The 22,017-nt window shown below is 43.6% G+C and overlaps 1 protein-coding gene across 1 annotated transcript; it reads left to right on the top strand.

Moving 5' to 3' along the window:
- The first annotated feature begins 2,631 nt into the window (after positions 1 to 2,631).
- On the top strand, positions 2,632 to 11,481 carry LOC115080466 (olfactory receptor 6N1-like). The gene is made up of 3 exons (XM_029584658.1): positions 2,632 to 2,707; positions 10,300 to 10,360; positions 10,462 to 11,481. The coding sequence occupies exon 3, from the start codon at positions 10,466 to 10,468 to the stop codon at positions 11,435 to 11,437; it is 972 nt and encodes a 323-aa protein (XP_029440518.1). The 5' UTR covers positions 2,632 to 2,707; positions 10,300 to 10,360; positions 10,462 to 10,465; the 3' UTR covers positions 11,438 to 11,481.
- Positions 11,482 to 22,017: the final 10,536 nt, after the last annotated feature.

Raw genomic sequence — 22,017 nt, 5'->3', positions numbered from 1 at the left:
CAGAAGTCAGAAGTCCAAACCAAAACCTGGGGCGGAAGCGAAGACGAAGACGAAGTCAAGGGACGAAGCCGGGTCAGAAGCCAGAGGTAGAAGAGACGATCCAAGATCCAAAGCAGCAACTACTAACTCAGGGGACTGAGTGAACCTCGTTGCAAGGCAGGGATTTGAGCAAGCTGCAGGGTTTAAATACCCTGCAGCATCTGACGTCATCTGATGGCCGTCCCCTTGATTTCCCACGCTAGCCCCTTTAAGAGCCGAGCCCCCGCGCGTCGGGTCGGCGGCGTCTCCCTTGTGAAGGGAGAGCCGCGGTGGAAGCCATGTCGGGCCTGGATGGCCGAAGACGAGTGGCCTGGCCTGGCCGGCCCCGAGGTAGGTGAAGGGACCGGGGCACGGCCCGAGACCGTAACAGATTTTAAAAGGGTTACGCGCATAACCCCTGAAAACCTGCCCCCTGCACGCGCGCCGAGCAAGCCCCGGGATGAACAAAAAGGGGCGTTCCAGGGGCAGGGCCAGGGGTGTGCCGGACCGAGGCCTCCGGCACAGCTGCCGCACCGGGGGATGGAGACCCAGTGCGCGCAAGTTACGCCTGCCCAGAGGCAGGCGTAACTTCTACGATAAAGGTTAGGAGGGGGTTTTAGATAGGGCTGGGGGGCGGGTTAGATAGGGGAAGGGAGGGGAAGGTGCGGCCTCGGAGGGAACGGAGGAAGGCTGCGTGGCTTGGCGCGCGCAAGTTGCACAATTGTGCACCCCCTTGCGCGCTTGCCGACCCTGGAGTTTATAACATGTGCGCGGCAGCGCGCGCACATGTTATAAAATCGGGCGTAGATTTGTTCGCGCGTGCGCACCTTGTAAAATCTACCCCTATATCTTGCACTCTTCCCTGATCTAACTCCCTAGTAACCCAGTTAAAGAAATAGATTAGATTCATCTGACCAAACTTCCTCCTTTTGGCTCTTGCGGGTCACTGACTCCTCCTCCTGGCCTGCAATTTTTCTGATCCACAAATAGAGAGAGAGGTGTGTGAGTTTGTGTGACTTTGTGCTATTGTGTACACTTCTTTCAGTCTGGCACCTATCACAATTAGCATTGAAAGTAAAGCCAAAATCCCACCTTGCCTCACCTGGACTCCCCCCTCCATCCCCAGCTATTCACATAATATAAGCTCTTGGTGGCAGAGACTTTCCTCTTTTCTTGTTTGGCTTGCAAATAATTGCTTTGTAGACTGCTGAAAACACTGTAATTGCTAAGATCAATTAAAGGCAAGGACTTGAGAGGACACCATGCAGTTGGGTTGTATTCTCTGTGCTTTAATCATTGAGATTCTTTGGAGGGATCTGAAGCCCTTTGAGGATTCTGAGACAGGTTTATATAATGCAAAGACTCGGCCGCAGAATCCAGATATTGGCAAAGGAGATTTCTGTGTGGTCCTGCGTTACACTAAGTGATTTATTCTCTTCTAGACGTAGTCACCATAATCTACAGAGAGCGCACAGATGCTTCCTGCTTTCTGTTACTCAAAGTATGTCATTAATTTATTAACCAAGTGGTGCATTTTTACAAAATGTGAGTTCCACCGCCATCGCATTCCTGAAGTCACAGGCACCATGCCCAGTCTGAGAAATGTCCCCGCCAGGTTAGTAAATCATATTCTTTGTCATACTGGGTGCTGCGTTCTGCCCATTCATTCTCTCTCCTCATTAAAACTTCATCAAGATTAAGTGCAACGCACCCACTCTAAGCTGAATTCAAGTGTTTTGTTTTGCTTTTCAATTTGGTTTATGAGGCATGGAGGGGAGAGTCCTGCACTTTTTTGGTTTCTGCCTCTGCCACATGATCCTTTCCGGGGTCTGCGACCTGTCCTTGGAATCTCTTTCTTGTTCTTCATTCTTGTCTCACCACCTTCTGGCTTTCTACCATCTATCCCAACTAGTCAACAGTTTCTCGGTCCAGATTGCCATCCTGCTCTGGTCCACTGACTGCCGCCTCTCTCTTCATGACCTTTATTTCTGTCTCAGGCTACTGTCTACAAAAGGCTTCATGTTGTGCACAGCACCACAGCAGTGGAGCTCACTTGTAAGCCATTGTATGTTGGGTACAATCTCAAATCTCTCAAATGTCCTGCTAGTGCTCATATTGATATTTGCACTGTGCCAAAGAAAGCTTCCTTCCAGAGTTCATAGGGTGCAATAAGTTTAAACAACATATCAAGGTGTGACTGGAAGTTCTTTTAATCAAGCAAGTGGCACCCAATACAACTCAGACTATGTCTATTTCCTTTTTGTCACATTTTCTTTCTCTGCAATTGTATCTCTTTGTTCTTAAGGAACCTTTCTCTATATATATACATAGTACATAAGAAAATAAGAACATAAGAAATTACCATACTGGGTCAGACCAAGGGTCCATCAAGCTCAGCATCCTGTTTCCAACAGTGGCCAATCCAGGCCACAAGAACCTGGCAATTACCCAAACACTAAGAAGATCCCATGCTACTGATGCAATTAATAGCAGTGGCTATTCCCTACAAGAAAGTCATTTGATACTGACACTTCTATTACCAATGTCAATCTTGTGTGTTTCTCCTTTATCTCTATGTCCAGTTTTCTTGCATTGAGCTTTTGATGGGTTGGAATGGGAGTGTCCCAGGTCATCGCAACTTCATCGTTCTCTGCAGCTCTATTGGGGTTGTGATCCCAGTGCATTTCAGGTATAGTGATGTTACGGTTACGGTATTTCCACAGTTTCCAGTGACCAAACTGTCAACCACCTGACTTCTGACAGCAGCACATCACACCCAGTGACAACATATGTGACCATTTCCAGTCTTGTGCTACTGAATCTGCATTTGTCTGTTTTACCACTTCTTTCAGTGCTTGCTTTGAACCATTATGCCAGTACTCAACTTTCCTGTGCTCCATTTATCACTCTTTTGTCTTCAGATTTAAGCTCACCGCTTGTTAGCCACTGCCTTGTCAGGTTTTGATGGGCGTGTGATTACTGAAGTAACTTACTGAATTTCCCACCGTAGTTGTGCTTTTGCCAATTTTTCCTTCTTTCTTGTTCAAACTTGTCAAAGAGATTTTTCTCTCTGTGTTTTGCAAATTCTGTTCCTTCTTTCTTTATTTGTGCTAGTGGATTCTCCTTGTCGTAACACTTCTCCAAGCTTAAGGCTTTTGCTCTCCTTGTGTGACTTCAATGAAATCATGTTACCTCTCTGCACTTAAATTATATGCCCTGCGTCTAGCAGCATGGTCATGTCTGATCTGAGTCGGCTCCCATAAGGGTGCATGAGTTAGAGAGTCTGGAGGTCTTGGAATCAGAGTCGCATGGTCCCCTGTGCCTTCAAAGAGGCTAACTTGAATGGGAAACACCCCTACTCTTGGGCTAGACCTGTAAATGTTTGAGGCCTTCAAAGTCAGTTGACATTTGGCAGGAAAGTATTTTTCACCCCCTCCTCTCTGCCCTGTCAAAGAGCAGGAATACCTGGGCTGGGTGAAAGTCGCAATCTATGATTGCTCATCAGCACCCTGAGATCTTATACCTTGTGTGAAGTAGTCACCTTAACCGCAGGAGAGTGAGAAATGGGCCAGGAGACCAGGAAGAGACAGGAAAGATAGTGTTGCTAGAAATGAAAAGGCTTATGGAGCTACTGCCGTGAAGACCCGCCTGAGAAGGGGGGGGCTAGCACAGTGCCTGCACACATTCAGAATATGGCAGCATGGCTGATATTTGGCTACCCAGGAAGGGCAAGTGCGACTTCATTGCTGTGTAAATTACACTGGCTACCAGTGAGATATTGGATTCAATTGAAGTTGATGGGATTGTTATCTAAGGCCTTGAGAGAGGTGAAGGAGCCAGATAATTACAGCAGTTGTTGGAAAATTGTGTCCCAAAGCTGAATTTGAGGTCGCCAGATAATGGTTTCTTACAGACTCCATCAAAGAGGGATGTGCGTAAAATAACTTGTCGTAGGAGAATGTTTTCAGTAAGAGGAGCACCAAGGGAGATTCATTAGGAAAGAAACGGTCTTTTAGAAAGAAAGTAAAAACATGGCTTTTTCCAAATGACAATATCATTTTTGAGTAGGAAAAGTAGATAAGCGGAATAAAGAGGTAGTGAAATATCAGTTCTCGCTTTTTTCCTTTGTCCTTTTCTTCTACTGCTCTCTTCTTTGGCTTTGGGGGAAGTGAGAGGGGCTAGCATGTGTTTATTCATTGTGATATGTTTGGGTTGTTTGTTTTTCATTGACTTTAATGTTTTATTTCTTATCATTGCTGCAAACCTCCCTGGGCAGCTCTGGTAATCTGATTTGTATGGTGAATGGGCCCCACCCAAAATTCAGTTCTGACTGTGTGCCTGCTCCTAACCAGGAAGCCACCTGCCTAGATCCCTGGGTGAGACATTTGCCAAGGATAGAATAGTTACATCTAGCTGAGTACTTCAGATCCTGTTTAGTCATTTTGCATTGCCAGGGGGTGTGGGGGGGAGGAGTTTGTGGAATAAAAGTAAGTGCATGGAATTGAATTTCAGTTCTACAGGCCTCATTTCTGCCCCGGAGTCCTAGCTAGAGGAATATCAGATGCTTAAAATTTCAACTCGCATGCTTTGCACCCTTTGGTTTCCCTGTGCCTCAGTTCTAATCCTAGTTCTTCCAATATTTTGCCTCATAAGAACATAAGACTTGCTATCCTGAGTCAGACCAAAGGTGGCCAAGCCAGGTCACAAGTACCTGGCAGGATCCCAAGGGGTAGAGAGATTCCAAGCTGCTTATCCCAAGAATAGGCAGTGGATATTTGTAACTCTGCCTAAATAATGGTTAATGGACATTTCCTCCATGAACTTGTCCAAACCTTTTTTAATTGCAGCTACACTAACAGCTTTCACCACATTCTCTGGCAATGAATTCCAGACCTTAATTATGTGTTGAGTAAAAAAATATTTTCTCTTATTAGTTTTAAATGTATTACCTAGTAACTCCATTGTGTGTTCCGTGGTCTGTGTACTTTTCTATTTATTTATTTAAAATATTTATATACCGTTTTACCCACACAAGATTGACCAAAGCGGTTTACAATGATAGTAACAAAAAAATTCAAATAAGATAAAAATAATAAAACAAAGTTAGAATAAAAATACAATCTACTTCACGATCAATATAGTTTAGTTTAGTTTATTGGCGTTTATATACCGATGTATCAGACGAACCTTCACACCGGTTCACAAAAATTACATTATATTCAGAAATACAATAATACATAAAATAGTAACAGCTAAAAACTACCCAGAATAAAGAAATAAATTAGCTGTTAATAAAATAAACCAAACAAATAAAACTCATAAAACAGAAATCAAATTAAAAACATAATAAGAATAAAATGAAGTAGGTGGTAAAACAGTATTAGAAATCAAATAAAAGATGATGGTAGCCTGTTAAAATGAGTCAAGAGATATAGATAAACTCGCTGTTTTTCTACTCATTTGTAGCATCTCAAATTCTTATTGGCATTCTGATCTATATTTTCGTACTCTATAAAAGCACATTTAAATAACCAAGTCTTTAATTCGGATTTAAATTGCTTTTTTTCTGTAGCCAGTCTCAATGATGTTGGTAAAGAGTTCCAAAGTTTTGTTCCAGCAATAGATAAGACATGTTCCCTTACGCGGCTTAACTTAGCAGATCTAATGGTGGGAACTGATAGGAGACCCTTATCAGCAGATCGCAAGTTCCTCTGTGGTACATGAAGGCGCATCGATGTATTGAACCATTCAGTATGTTCTCCCTAAATGACATTGTGGATTAAACAAGCAACTTTATATTGAATGCGGTACTGAATTGGGAGCCAATGCAGTTTAATTAATGTTGGAGTAATATGATCACTTTTTCTTTGACCTGTTAAAACTCGTGCAGCAGCATTCTGCAAAACCTGAAGCGGGCAAATGCTAGACATCGGTAAACCAAGAAGCAGTGAATTAAAAGTTTTAAAAAATTATAACAAAAGAAGCATATTTAAATAATTTACTATTATTTTAAATAAAAGTATAGAAAGAAAAGAAGAAATACACAAACATAGCTATCAAGACGGTAGTCTCCTGATATTAATTGAAGTTTAAGTACCCATAAATGAAGCTGGGCTAGTGACTACTGAGTGGGATCGAGCTTCCCGAATGCTTCTGTAAATAAATAGGTTTTTAGCGCTTTCTTAAATTCATTTCTGCTTGAAATTTGTCTTAGGGGGTCAGGCAATGAATTCCACAGAATGGGGCTGGCCACTGAAAAGGCTCTTTGCCTGGTAATACTTAAAGCAGCCTTTTTAATTGATGGAATTTCTAATAAGTTTTTTGCCGCTGATCTAAGTTCTCTGGTAGGTTTATGTACTCTTAGTGTAGAACATAGCCAAATAGAATCTGAGTTATTTAATAGAGAGTGTATTGTCATGAGAATTTTGAACTGGATTCTGAATCTGACGGGTAACCAATGCAATTTTTGTAAAAATGGGGGAAATGTGGTGTCTCGTGGGAGTAGCCGTAAGAAGCCTTGCTGCCGAGTTCTGGATCAGCTGAAGAGGTCTGATTACAGTTTCGGGTAAACCCAGATAAAGCCCGTTGCAGTAGTCTAAACCTGAAAAAATCAGTGTCTGGAATACTAATCAGTAATCGCGAAAGAACAGAAGAGGGCGAAGTCGCTTTAGTACATGTAGCTTGAAAAACGAATTTTTTACTGTTTTAGATATGTGTTGAGTTAATGTTAAGTTGGTATCAATCCAAACACCTATGTTTCGTGCTAGTTTAGTAATTGGAATAACATCTTTGCCTAAAGTTATGTTTGCAGGAGGGGCGTTGCTAGGATTATCTATATAACTGAGAAATAGTATTTCTGGTTTTTTTGTATTCAATTTTAAACGATTATGAGCCATCCATTGTTCTATAGTTTTGATGTAAAGTTGAATCAAAGAGAAAGTCTCAGACCAAGATGATTTATAGGGAACAAATAGTTGAATGTCATCTGCATAAATTTTATATTGCACATTTAGTGATGATAGGATTTGACAGAGAGGTAGAAGATATATAGGAGATAGTGACAAACCTTGGGGAACACCTGTTGACTGAGTGTAGGGTTGTGAAGAACAGGAACCGATATTAAAAAGTAAACATCTGATTAATATTGACTCGTTCCATTCCACTCATTATTTTATAGACCTCTATCATATCTCCCCTCAGCCGTCTCTTCTCCAAGCTGAAGAGTCCTAACCTCTTTAGCCTTTCCTGATAGGGGAATCGTTCCATCTCCTTTATCATCTTGGTTACCCTCCTCTGTACCTTTTCTAATTCTGCTGTATCTTTCTTGAGATGCGGTGAACAGAACTGCACACAATGCTCAAGATGAGGTGGCTCCATGGAGTGATACAGAGGCATTTATGATATTCTCTGTTTTATTCTCCATTCCTTTCCTGATAATCCCTAGCAGTCTATTTGCTTTCTTGGCTGCTGCTGTTGCACACTGAGCAGAAGATCTCAATGTATTTTCAACAATGACACCTAAAACCTTTTCCTGAGTGGTGACTCCTAATGCGGAACCTTGCATTATGTAGCTATAATTTGGGTTACTCCTCCCTAACGGTTCCCATAACGCGCACATGGACGCGCTGATTTTATAACATGCTCGCGCACGTTATAAAATCCACTGGCCTTGCGTGCGTGTGTGGGTGGCGCACGTGGGGGGGGGGTGCAAAATACGTGCAGTGACACAATCGAGCCTCCCCCAGTTCCCTCCCAGTCCACTCCCATTAACGCACATGGCCATCGAATTTCCAATTATGGAGCGGACTGGGAGAGAACTTCCCTACCCCCCCTAAATAACCTTTCTCCCTCTTCCCCTCTCCTCCCCGCTCCTTAAACCTAACCTATCCCCCAATGTTTTTATTTTAGAACTTAATGCTCCTCTGGAGCAGAAGTAATCTCCGCGCGCCGGCCTGCTGCCGGCGCGCGCTTCCCCAGGACAGTGTCGAATGGCACTCAACGTTTAACTTTTGCAGTTGCTCCTTTCAGTTTTTTCCTAACCATTTTCCTCATTTTATCATATTCACCTTTTTGAAAGTTAAATGTTGTCGCGGTGATTTCTTTTTTGCGCTCCCTCCAGTTAGTAAGTCAAATTTGATAATGTTGTGATCACTCTTGCCAAGTGGCTCCAACACCAAATCCTGTGTTCTATTCTAGACCTAGTCCTTATCAAAGTTCACCCTTGTCAGCCTCACCAATAGTGCTGGTCACTATAGTGCCAGATTGTACTGTGCCACTATCCTTAAATACAGTTTGCATCCAGCACAATGATGACACATTGCTTCACTCAGGGAACCCAAAGAGAACCTCCCTTGTGTAGTGATCTCCTACCTTGTCTTGTGTCTGTCACAGAAGAACAACCAGGACACTAATGATTAGTGATGCGGAGACGCCAACCATAACATGGCTGCTTCAGCTGTGGCACTGCACCATGTGACTGCACTATGCTTCAGAACACATGACTCTAAGAGCCAATGGGCGAAGGAACAGGACTTTTCAAGTCTGCCTGGGCTTTTTGGTGAGAGGGCAGAGAGAGGAGGGCAGACAGATTGCCTCAGCTGAAAAGTGATCACCTACTCCCTGCAGTGATTCTCCTGCTTAGGTTGGGCAGCTAAGATAAACAGACAGAACTGCTGAGTTCCTGCAGTGTTTTGCTGGAAGCTGCTGCTGAATTGCTGCATTTCTGGACAGAACTGGGATAAAGCCTCCTGCAATGGAGAGCAGAATGCTATCCAGTAGTCCTTGGGAGTGTGAGTACGCTTCTGTCACACACACACAGGGGGCTAGACTTTGGGCACCGGGATCTGTGCTAGAATTTCATTATTGTGACATTCACCTACTTAAACATAGAAACATTGAAATGACGGCAGAAAAAGACCAAATGGTCCATCCAGTCTGCCCACAAGCCGCGTCATACAGGTCTCCCCCATAATACAATTTACCCCATACTCAGTTTCCCAAATCGTTAAAGTCAGGGCCCTTGTTGGTTCCTCTCTGAGTCCAATTCCCTGTTAACTCTTGCTGTTTGAAGCAGAGAGCAATGGTGAGACCACACCTTGAATACTGTGTACAATTCTGGTCGCCGCATCTCAAAAAAGATATAATTGCGATGGAGAAGGTACAGAGAAGGGCGACCAAAATGATAAAGGGGATGGGACAGCTCCCCTATGAGGAAAGGCTGAAGAGGTTAGGGCTGTTCAGCTTGGAGAAGAGACGGCTGAGGGGGGATATGATAGAGGTCTTTAAGATCATGAGAGGTCTTGAACGAGTAGATGAGAATCGGTTATTTACTCTTTCAGATAATAGGAAGACTGGGGGCGCTCCATGAAGTTAGCAAGTAGCACATTTAAGACTAATCGGAGAAAGTTCTTTTTCACTCAACGCACAATAAAGCTCTGGAATTTGTTCCCAGAGGATGTGGTTAGTGCAGTTAGTGTAGCTGGGTTCAAAAAAGGTTTGGATAAGTTCTTGGAGAAGTCCATTAACAGCTATTAATCAAGCTTACTTAGGGAATAGCCACTGCTATTAATTGCATCAGTAAATGGGATCTTCTTAGTGTTTGGATAATTGCCAGGTTCTTGTGGCCTGGTTTGGCCTCTGTTGGAAACAGGATGCTGGGCTTGATGGACCCTTGGTCTGACCCAGCATGGCAATTTCTTATGTTCTTATGAGTTACATCACAAGTATAAGGCAAGATAGTTCTTCATCTGCATCACCTGTAAGCCTATGGATTGCAAATAAATCTAGTTCTGTGCTATTTAAAAGTCAGCCTTTGAAATCCCGGCCCTATCACCGTAGTCTAGGGGTGGAAGGGGCATCTTCTATTGCTGCTCATAGCTGAGTCAGCATTGTGCTTCAGTATTGTTTGTCACCCTCAGAAAGTCAAAAGCCCACTTCACATGGTTGTTAACTCCTATGGGTCAAGGAACATTAAACATTGCAGTGCACACCTGTGGCGGGCCAGAGGACAATTGTATGTGTTTGTGCAGGATTAATACTGGACCTGATTAACATAGTTATATACCCTAGAGGGCATAGTGATACCAGGCCTTGGTGCTAGTAAATGCAAAGATGTACAATATCCATAGTCATTTATTCTAAGTGCAGACTGTTTGTACTGATTATCAATGTTTGCATGTATATATGTATTAAACTTTGTTTTGCCCAGCTTCTAATGCAGCCCTGGTTCCTGCAATAATAAAAGCAGTGTTGTTTTATTTCCATGTGTTTCTTGGTTCACAGAGACAGTTGCCCTGAGAAGTCTCTTCCCAAAGGGGCAATCCATCACTACACAAATACCTGGGTGAGGCTACATTTGCATGTATTCAGTCGGGGGGGGAGGTAAAATTTGGATGACTGGACCAGGCCCTATCAAACCTTAACAGCTTAACTTTATCGTTCCAGTGAAATGGAACCCAGCAACCAAAGCACTGTGAGAGAATTTATCATCGCTGGATTTCCTGGCATTCAGCACATCAGGCTTGTACTTTTTGTGCTCCTCCTTCTTACATACCTTCTCATCATCACTGGGAATGTGGTCGTCTTCCTGGTCATCCGTCTCCAACCACACCTCCATGCCCCCATGTACTTTTTCATCAGCATTCTGGCATTCCTGGAACTCTGGTACACAGCGGTCACCATCCCCAAAATGCTTTCCAATTTATTAGACATAAGAAAAAGCATTTCCTTCAGTGGATGTCTCCTGCAGGTCTATTTCTTCCATTCCTTGGGAATTACTGAAGCTTTGTTGCTCACATCAATGGCTTATGACCGTTACTTGGCCATTTGCACTCCCTTGCATTACCCTACTATCATGACATCCCAACTTGGCATCAAATTGACTACTGCCTGTTGGCTGTTTGGATTTCTCTACCCTGTGCCTGAGATCATAGTGATTTCCCGCTTGCCCTTCTGTGGCCCAAACATAATTGAACACATCTTCTGTGACTTGTCACCCTTGCTGAGCTTGGCCTGCACAGACACATCAACAAGCATCGTTCTTGACTTTGCTTTCAATGCCTGCGTGGTCTCAGGGCCTGTTGTACTCATAGTGTTCTCCTATGTCAAAATCATACGAGTTGTGTTGAAGATCCAGTCTTCAGAGGGACGGCGGAAGGCCTTCTCCACCTGCGCCACTCACCTCATCGTGGTGGTGATGTTCTTTGGGAGCGTGGGCTTTATGTACATGCGGCTAACCAAGACATACTCTTTGAACTATGATAAGTCTTTAGCAGTGGTATATTCTGTCATAACACCCCTGTGCAACCCGGTGATCTATAGTCTGAGGAACAAGGAGATTAAAAAAGCCATATGGAAGTCTGTGATAAGGAGACAGATTTCCACCAAGCAGGATCAAGTTTGTAATGTTCTATCTCAGTGACTCCATTCAGTTTTGAGAACTAAAAATGTTGTCTTATGTACTAAAGAGCATTAAAACCATCATAATAACACAAGTTATCTGCTAGTTTTAATGACCAATATAATGATGATGACACTCCAAACCCTTTCCCCCTGAAAATCACACTGGCATTGGGAACTTCACCACCACCACCCCCATGACGTATTGCTATCCTTTTCTGTATTAAGTGCTCCACTTTAACATACTTGCATAATAACACAGGACATGCTAGTGAGCTGGTTAAAATCATTTGAATTTTAATAGACTCATTTGCATGCATATTAAGGTACCATGCAGTAATGCTAAAGGGCATACAAATAATGCTCTTTGGACAAAGGCATTAGCCGCTAGCCTCCTTATCGCATTTTAAAGCTAAGGTCCTTTACTACATGAGACTGTAGATAATAGACCTAAGACTGAAAAAAAAATTGAATTCTCACTCAAACTGTAGTCTTTATCACTGTTTATGGGAGAACTGCCTTCTGTTCAGGTTGGGAGTGTGGGTGTCATGGAATGGAAAATTGCCTTCTTGATGTAATCATTGGATTATGAAAAGTCTCAGCAACACATTTGTGTTTTTTGTGCATGTACATTATTTTTTGATGGCAAACGAATCTTCAATCCAGCCAATGTGGAGGAAGCCATTTTGATTTCTCAGTGCCTGCACTGATGAAAACCAATGTGTCCCACACTAATATGATTCGCAAGCCAAAAAGTACCCACCCTTCTTTTATAGAGAAACCCTCTAGGCAAGAAGATATGCAAAAAAAAATGGAGGAAAAGACTTCAAATGCTAAATCACAAGTAATTCACCCATGAGCTGGATTAGACAAGCATAATCGTAAAACAGAAAAACCTCCAAAAAAAAAGATTCAAAATACTACTTTATAGCGTGACATGACATACGCAGCACTGTACAATATCCCCAAAATGCTCTCTTACTGCTCCAAAACAGGAATATAATAATAATTCAAATTTAATTTGAAATTAAAGACCCGATAAAACTGTTAGAAACTCCCACGCGGCCAGCATTTCAGCTGTCTGTCAGCAGCATGTCAAAAGGCTTTAATATTTTGGGGAGGTTTAGCCAGACATCCACATTTCTAAGCATAAGTTGTGTCTTTGAATATTCCTGGGAGGGCCAACTGGCCAGTTTTAACATCCCTCTTCTGACGCCTCCTCCTCTTCACACACTGTCCTCATGGGAGAAAAAATATGTGGATAATAGAGAACCTTGTCGCCCGCTGTAACCCCCATCTTTTTTCTGAATGTGAATTCAGTGTCCAGGTAAAACCCTAACGTAACTTACCTCTTCCAAACCAAGAGCGGATGTATTTTCCTTCCCAGAGATCTCTTACACACAGAAATGAGCTTCACCCCGCAGGTAGTTTGCTTTGATTATCACGGTAAACCCCAGCAAACTCTTTGAGCAATTTTCCGTCTCAAAAGTACCAACACAAATTTGCATCTGCTTTCTTGTGTAATTGCCTCCTCTGACCTAACCCACCCCTCTATAAATACACAGGTAGAAGTATGAGTTGCTGTTGATATATATACACATAACGTTTTACTCATGTAGAGGCCAGGTGGGCAATAATCAAGCAAGGGCATCTTATCAAGCAGGAAGGAAGGGCTGGGACTATAGTTGCCTTCAAGGGCTCTGCAGTGTTTTTTGCACGTGCTTTGTTCTTGCCCATGTAACCCTTCCTTGGTTTAGGGACTGCATTCAGGGGCCAGGCAGTTCCCAGGATGCTCTCAACGTCCTGGACGTCTGATTCTGTCTGCCCTCACACTGCTCCAGTAGCTCCTGGGGTTCACACGGAGGGGGCAATGATGGTGTTTTAACAGAAAAAAAAAATAATTTCATCTTAAAAAAATCAGAGCCAGCAAAAGAAAAAGCAGAACTACAAAAGCCACAGTCTCTTTATCCCTGGTGAAACTCTTCTAGTCCTTGTTCCTCTTACTAAATCTGTGTTCAATACTTCTTCCCTGTGGAGAGTAGGAAAGCCCTCTTTTTTCACTAGCATGTACAGGGAGGAAAAACCCCCCAAACCCCCTGTTACCCCATGGATCTTCAAAATCAAAATCTATCTATTCACACTGTACACTGCTTGCAAGATAGATTCATTGGAACGTCGGCCCTTCAGACAAGGGGGGAACAGCTCTTCTGTAGGAATACAAAAGACTTTCACAACCTCTCAAAAAAGCAGTACTGCTCAGCTGGGAGGCCTACTAAAACATCACCTCGAAACTCCTTAAGAACATAAGACTTACCATACTGGGTCAGACCAAAGGTCCATCAAGCCCAGCATCCTGTTTCCAACAGAGGCCAAACCAGACCACAAGTACCTGGCAGGATCCCAAGGGGTAGAGAGATTCCAAGCTGCTTATCCCAAGAATAAGCAGTGGATATCTGTAACTCTTCCTAAATAATGATTAATGGATGTTTCCTCCAGGAACTTGTCCAAACCTTTTTTAAATGCAGCTACACTAACAGCTTTCACCACATCCTCTGGCAATGAATTCCAGAGCTTAATTATGCATTGAGTAAAACATTTTCTCTTATTAGTCTTAAATGTATTACCCAGTAACTTCATTGTGTGTCCCCTGGACTTTGTACTTTATTTTTATTTTTAACATATTTATTTATTGCTTTTACAATACTTCCAAGAAATTATCCTTGTAGAGAAACAAAAACAAATCAAGGTAATTCCAGTTACATAAGAAAGATTTTCCTATTGTTAGCCCACAATTCTTAGGGAAGAGTATAGAAAAAATGTGAGGAATCATTTTTGTAGGGGGAAAAAAGAGGCGGATACCTAGTTAAACTCAGCAAAGTATGTATTTAGCCATCAGTATGATGGACAGATAACATAAGAGAAGAAACACTCAGTGGAGAGATGGAAGAATGCCTCTGAGCTATAAAATTGGACAATTGTGAAGGGTCATAAAAGATATATTTGACCCCTTGTAGCTTGATCACAGGGGAAATTTTACCAAAACAATGCCCCAAGTTGTATCACCCCAGGATGCAACATAAACCTTTTTCTTCTAAGCTGGGTTGCTTTTGCCACGTCAGGAAATACGTTAACATGAAAATTCCAAAAAGAGGAAATCCTATCAGAAACAAATCTCCTCACCAAGTCCCGATCTGAGTCCACCACAAAAGTAGCTATTAAAGTTGCAAGAATAGTCTCAGTGGTACCAGAGTTTTCCAAAAAAACAGTAGTAATCCGGCCGTCTACGGAAGGTTGTGATTCTGAATCCCGATGAAGATTCTTCTTTGCTATTAGCAGGTAGAACACCTTAGCCATAGGTGGGAAACTTGTTCCCTGGAATGATCAATACCTCCATAACATATCTTCTTAACATCTGAGATGGTGGTACAGATTTCTGCAGGGGAAAATGCATTCATCCGATATTCCTAGACCTCGCCGCGTTTTCTAAAGATTCCGCTTTAGATTACAGTGTCATATGGCCTTTTGATATATTCCCAACATTATCTTTAAGTGAAGAAATCTGAGGTGGACATTCATGAAACTTGGGCAGATAGTTTCTCCAGATCTTTTTTAGAAGTTTGCAGCGATTCAGTGAGAGACTGCTGTGAGATAACATACTGTCCCAGCTGAGAGGAAAGCCCGGCAATTGCTTCTCAAACAGAATCAAGAGTAATAACAATGGGTTTAGAAAGAATACATTCTTCTAGCTCTTTAGTTGTTACCTGAGGCAGGGGCGAATTCCCCAACAAATCCAACACCGACGAAGTAGAGGGAGCGCCATCTTGTCCAGTGAGCACTCCACTTGGCCCTTCAGCTCCCACCAATGCAGGCAGCAACAGCCCAGCTGGCACCCTCAGTGTAGGTCCCAAAGGTCCTTCTGGACTAGGATCCACCGCAGCATGGAATTCAGCCTCTATACCAGCGCCTGGCATGGGCTGCTCAGGGGCAGAGAGTGACACATTAAGGTCCGGGAGGAGCCACGTCGAGTCGTCGCGCACCGCATCCTCCAAGGACGCATCTTTGGATCCAATACGCTGAGCCATTCCCCCCTGCTGCTGACGACGACAAACTTGTCAATTGGGCCAGCGGTCATTGGTGGGGAGATCTCAGTGAGAGGTCATGCTTTCCCTTTCCTTTTCCCCATCGAGATAAAGGGAAAAAAATATTTAGCAGGTAAAAAAAATAAACTTAGGAGATCCGCTGGTCTCAGCAGGAGAGAACGCTAGGAGCAGCCATCTTGAAACCACTCCCCCGTCTGAGGTCTGTGTACTTTTGGAAAGAGTAAACAACTGATGAACGTTGACGCCATCATGCCCTCGCTCCCAGGCTGCTCCTCATGTGTGTGCGCACCCGATGCTATCCCTTTTAGAGGGCCAGCAACGGGAACCTAGCCACGGCGCTCCTTGATGACATCAGTCGTCGTCTCCTATTTGAGGCTGGCCTGGACACCTCACTGATGCCTCAGCAGCAGGTCTCCTGTTGTGCCTTGCTCGTCAGTGCATGTTGCCTTGTTCCTGTGTTCCTGTCTTGTTCCTGAGTACCCACCTTGCCTTGCCTTGCCTGGTCTCTATCCCCCTTGCTCCACCCGGCCCTGTCATTGCCTTTGTTCTGTCTTTTGTCTTGTCTTCCTTTAGACTGACTTTCTGGCTTCTGACCTCGACTTTGGATCTTGACTATTCTCGTTTGTTGCCCGCCCCGACCTCTGGCTCGTCTACACATATCTGCTGTTTGCTGCCTGCCCTGACCTCTGGCTTGTTTTCTCACATCCGCCATCCACTGCCTGCCCTGACCTTCGCCTGGCTTCGGGCTCTTGCTCATTGGATCACTCTAAGAACCCACCTAAGGCCTGCCTGTGGTCGGAATCCATGGGCTCAACCTGCGGGGGGAGGCGGCTGGTACAGACAAAGCGCCAGCCGGTCCTGCCACAGGGTGGGCCCCAGTGAGCTTGCTCCTGCTACCTGCAAGTTTTATGAAGCAGATTTAAAACAAATTGGAGAAAGTATATTTTCCCTCAGCGCATTGGAAGTCTGGCACTTTTTCACAAATAAAATAACGAATCCAAAATCCCACCTCCCTCATCTCACGCCACCTGAACTTTCATCCTTCCCACCCCAGTTTTCCATCTAGTAAGAATGTAATCTCTTGGTGGCAGTGAGCTTCCTTATTTATTGAAGGGCTTCCATACATTTATTTGGTGGAGAGCTGCAAACACTGTTAGAGGACCATATCCAGCTGCTGTGGGGCTCGGCTGCTGGATACATTTATCTGGCTAACTTAGCCCATATATTGAGTGCCGCAGAATATATCCAGCTAGCTTAAAATTAGCCAGATCAGTTTCTCCGGCTACCTTTATGACAGTCCTACAGACCGACCAGAGTTAGCCAGATAAGTTATCTAGCTAACTTAATATTAGAGTTAGCAGAACAACAGCTGGCTAACTCAACTTCTCTAGGTTACACCTCCAAAATACCCCTTCTGAGTTATTCGGCTAAATGCTTTTGAATATGGACCTCGTTATTGTTATAAGATCAATTAAAGGTAAGGACTTGAGGGAGACACCGAGAGGTTGGGTTGTATTCTCTGTGCTTTAATCACTGAGATTCTTTGGAGGCATCTGAATACCTCGGAGGATCCCGGGACAGGTTTATATAACAGATAGAATCCAGATGTGGCAAAGGAGGTTTCTGCGTGATCCCAGGTTATACTAAGTGCCTTAATCCATTCTAAATGTAGCCATCATAAACAACAGAGTGCACGGATGCTTCCTGCTTTCTGTTACTCAAAGTATATGTCATTGATTTATTAACCAAGCGGTGAAGTTACAGGCGCTATGCACAATCTGAGATTTGTCTTTCCAAGGTCAGTAAATAATTTCCTTTGTCATACCGTGTGCTGTGTAAAGTGCAATTAAACCACTCTGGCCTTGGAATCCCTGCCTCATCCCTTCTTTCTTGTCTCTGGCCGGCTTCACCACCTCCTCCTAACTTGTCCCCGTCTCCGTGACTGTTCACTGTTCCTCAGCCCAGACTGCCATCCTGCTCTGGCCCACTGACTATAGCCTCTCTCGTCTGTATCGCTGCCTCTCTCAGTGACCTTAGGCGAGGTCATTTTGAAGTCAATTCTCAAAGGATGTTGGTGTCTAACTTGAAGAGTCAGGCTTCTAAATTTCGCCATTTTTTAAGTGTACTAGCTTCACTAGGACCCTAAATTTAGGAGAATAAAACGTGAGTGGCTAAGAGCAGATTTAGAAGATGGAAACAGAATGAGGAACTTAGCATTGATTGTCAGCACGAACCACCTAACATAGAGGCCTAAATCTAGACAAATCAATATCCACCCTAAATTTAGGTCCCTAAGCTTCAGGCTTCTAAATTTAGGTGACTTTTCAGCTCAAAGCATAGGCACCTAAATTTGGCTGAAAATAGATGCTTAATTCAGGAGCTCAGTTTTTTGTTTGTTTTTTTAATATCAGCCTCTTTATGTCCCAGGATAAGGTCTGCAGGTGGGTCTGTTTTGCTCATATGAGGACGGGAATGAAGCACGCTCGTAAACCGGGTACAATGGTGGGTACATTTGCAGTCTCTCGACTTTCTTGCCAGGGCTCATCTGAATGCTTGCACCATGCCAAAAACGAGCTTCCTTGGTAGTAGCAACCAATCGAGTGGTGCTCAATACAACTGGGACCTTTCCCTTTTCCTGGTCTCCGATTACATCTCTTGGTGCTCTTTCTCTCTGCTTAGAAAGTGCAGAATAGTCACTTGGTACTGAGACACTTCTGTTGCCAATGCTGTCCTTTGTCACTCGGTCTGGTTTTGTAGCACTGATCTTTTGACAGGTTGGCATGGGAATGTCCCAGGTGATCACGACGTCTTCATTCTCCGCAGTTCTGTCGGGGTCATGATCACAGTATTTTGCCTGGACAGCGATGTTACAGTGTTTACACAGCTGCCAGTGGATGAGCCTTGTTAGGCTTCATTAGGAAAGGTAGGGAAAATAAAACAGAGGATATCCTAAAGCCTCTGTATCGATCCACGGTGCAATTGCACCTGGAGTATTGTGTGCACTTTTGGGCTCCCCTAGAAAAGAGAACAGAGAAGGGCGACCAGAATGATACAGGAGATGGAACAGCTCCCCTATGAGGAAAGGCTAAACAGGTTAAGGCTCTTCCTCCTGGAGAAGAGGTAACTGAGAGGAGTTATAATAGAGGTCTATGAAATCTTGAATAGGGTAGAACAGGTAAACAAGGAATGGTTATTTACTCTTTCCAAAAGTACTAGGTCTAGGGCACATTCTATGAAGCTAATAGGTAGCACATTTAAAACAAATCCAAGAAAGTATTTTTTTTCACTTGGCACATGCTATAATTAAACTGTGGAAATTGTTACCAGAGGATAAGATGAAAGCAGTTAGCATGGCTGGGTTCAAAAAAGGTTTTATGAAAGGTCCTGGAGGAAAAGTCCATAAACCCTTAGTAACCATGCAGACTTTGGGAAGTCACCACTTATCCCTGGATTAGACTGATTCTTTGGGATCCTGCCGGATGGCCACGGTCTGAGACAGGACGTTGGGAGCTTGATGGGCCTTTGATTTGACCCAGTATGGCATGTCTTGTGTTTGTGTGCTCTCTCTTTGTGCAGCGATGAAATGTGTAACCGGTTCCAGTTCGGACCCATAGAATCTGCATTTGTCTGTTTTACCTTTTATTTTCAGCCCTTGCTGTGACCCTCCTTGTCCAGAGTCCACGTGCTGTGCGCTGCAATTATCAATCTTTCATCGTCAGGTTCAAGTTCACCTCTCTCTAGTCACTCCCGTGGGCCTGGGGTGGCTGAAATAACTCTTTTTATATTTCTCACTGTGGTTGTGCTTTTGTGCATTGCTTTTATTTCTTTACTTTTTACATCTGTTGATCATTTCTAGCCATCCCTCGAAGCAATTTCAAACAGAAATAAATACTACAATAGAGTTACAAAACACAAACATCCAATAAATATTAATACTATAAAATATTACCCCTGTTTTCCATGCTGCCTATTTACAAATGAATCTGGCCATACACAAGAGTGAAATTAAACTTTATCATGCACTGACTACCAAATCTACTTAAAGTTTGCACCCCTTGATATCCCTGTGTCTTGGTTCTAATCCTGGTTTTCCAATGAATCTCCATATTTGACTTTGGGTAAATCACTTTACCACCATGTATTTTCCATTGCCTCTCTACGTGTGACCCGAGCGCAAGGCACTTTAATTCCCTGTGTCTCAGTCCTATTCCCTGGCTCCGCCACTGATTCCTTATTTGCGTGTCCTGGGGAAAAAAAACATTTTTTTTTTCCTTCCCTGCAAACACAGTTTACTCAGCCATCCCCAACTGTTCGTTCTTTTCTTGTCTGGAAACTATCACAGGAATATGCTGGTATAATGCACTGTATAACTGCAAGGTGGTACCGTCCCGTACCCTCCTCTGCCGAGAGGAAACATTGGTGCAGTGCTAGCACTACAGCCTCTTGCAGGAAATGTACTGGAAGTCTCTACAGTGAGAGAGAGAAGAAAAGGCAAGATATAGTGGCCAATGTTAGGCAAAACAGAGACACGGGGAGAATTTCCTCTCTCTTTTCCTGTGTTTATCCTTCTCTATCCTCCTGTCACATAATATGGAGCTCACTAATAGGTGTAGGCAGATGGGCAACCTCAGTTTTTTAAATGTATTTCATATCATTTATATTCCACGAATCCAAATAATTTCTCGGCAGAGCGAAGCAAAATATTAATCATAGCATAATCAACATTTATCCTACCAAGGTAAAAGAATAGCAACAAATAGAAAATGCTTGGGTGAAAAACAACGTGTTAATTTTTTCCCTAAGAGTCATATAACAAGCATGGAAGTCGAGGGATAAGGTTCTCCATAGACATGGATGTGATGCAGCTGTCAGTAATCATCTTCCATCTGCAACAGATCCACCCAAATGTCTCAAACACAAATATCCCTGAACTGCTGAAGTGGAACAAACACAGGAAATAGTGAGACCCTTCCAGCATGTCCATCCTTAGAGTGCTAAGGTGTTGTCTGTATTCTGGGGTTACCGGAACTTCTTAAACTGTGTGGAATCGTTCAGTAGCCAGGCGGTATCTGTTTCCCCAGAGGAGCAATGAAGATTGTGCTAACATCTGCAGGAGATGGTAAAAGAAAATGTACAGCATTTACAGATGACTAGAAAGGCAGCAGACCTAAGGTGGGAAATGATATTGATTACTGGGAAATGATGATAAACCCAATAACAGAGGAAGAGGTACCTGGACTCCATAACCCCCTTCCAAGGGGTCTTCAACAAAGAAAGGGGCATGAAGTAATCCTCATTCACTCCTGCCCTCTCAGAACCCCTCCAAAAAAAAACAGACATCAACTGGTCATGAGACCGGTGCCCATATCTGATAAGTACCAAATGGCGCTGGTCTCAGGACCAGCCAGCACCATTTAAACAGGGATGCTGGTAGGGTGGGGGCAACTGGGGATCACTCCTGCTGCTTTCTTTGCTAAAGACCCTCACAGAAGGGGTAAGGGGAAGCCAGGGAGATCCCTTGCCCCAGCTTATATTCAGGGGTAGAGATGGGTTAGAGAGGACCGGGGGAGGCTCTGGCTGGTCTTGTCTCAGCCCAATTGGGTAGGCCCCTTCTCCTGGGAGGCATGGGGAATGGGAGTCTGGGGAGGATCTTGATTATTTGCGGCAGTGGGGAATTCTCAGAGCCTAGAAAAGTTCTGAGTGCGCTCACCACAGCGCAGAACAGCTTGTCCTTGAACACAGAAGACGCTCCAAGGCATTGGAGGAGAGCAGAAGTCTTTCAATCACACAAAAGTGAAAAGAGAGAGGAGGCGAGCACCTACAGACCTGTTAGCTTAACCGCCATAGTGGGCAAAATATGGTAAGAAAACTGAAGAAAAAGATAGTGCAGCTTCCCAGTCTTTTGCATGGAGTGTCACATGTATGATTTTTTACCCGTCGGTAAGAAATTGTACATGTGCATGGGATGCAAAGAGCTCCTGGCTCTCAGAGAACGAGTCCAATCTCTGGAGGCGAGAGTGGCAGACCTGGAGCAGCTGAGGCATAACTTGAGATTGAACAGACTCTGCAGTAGGGATGTTTGAAACAAAAGTGTAAAACGTGATGAATAAGCACTATTTGCAAATCGTCCATATTAGCAAAACTGTGCACTCTGTTTGCAAATAGGGCAATTATTTCCTGAAAATGGGAAAAAAAAACCTGAAAAAAATAAAAACTTCAAAAATTAAAAACGAACAAAAAAAATCTACAAAAAAAACCCAAAAATGAAAAGAAGATGCAAATTTGTGTGCACATCCCTACTCTGCAGTATTGCATCAGGCGTGAGCAGGCTCTCTGGTTCCTACAGTCTTTAAATGCGGTCATGTTCAATGTGCCTTGGATCTACAGTACAAGTCTCTTATGGGGGTTTTTTTCACGTCAGTCCAGAGTACCAGCAGATCAGAAGAAGCAGTGATCTAGGTGGCAAAAATATCAGCCCCAGGCCAGGAGCCTCCCACCCCAC

This window comes from Rhinatrema bivittatum, chromosome 19 (genome assembly GCF_901001135.1).
Source record: "Rhinatrema bivittatum chromosome 19, aRhiBiv1.1, whole genome shotgun sequence".
Taxonomy (NCBI): Eukaryota; Metazoa; Chordata; class Amphibia; order Gymnophiona; family Rhinatrematidae; genus Rhinatrema; species Rhinatrema bivittatum.
Note: the sequence above shows the minus strand (reverse complement) of the source record. Positions and strands in the feature narration are given on the sequence as shown.

What these genes read in the sequence shown, in the direction of transcription:
- LOC115080466 (XM_029584658.1), top strand. Translation starts at nt 10,466, where the DNA reads ATGGAACCCAGCAACCAAAGCACTGTGAGAGAATTTATCATCGCTGGA.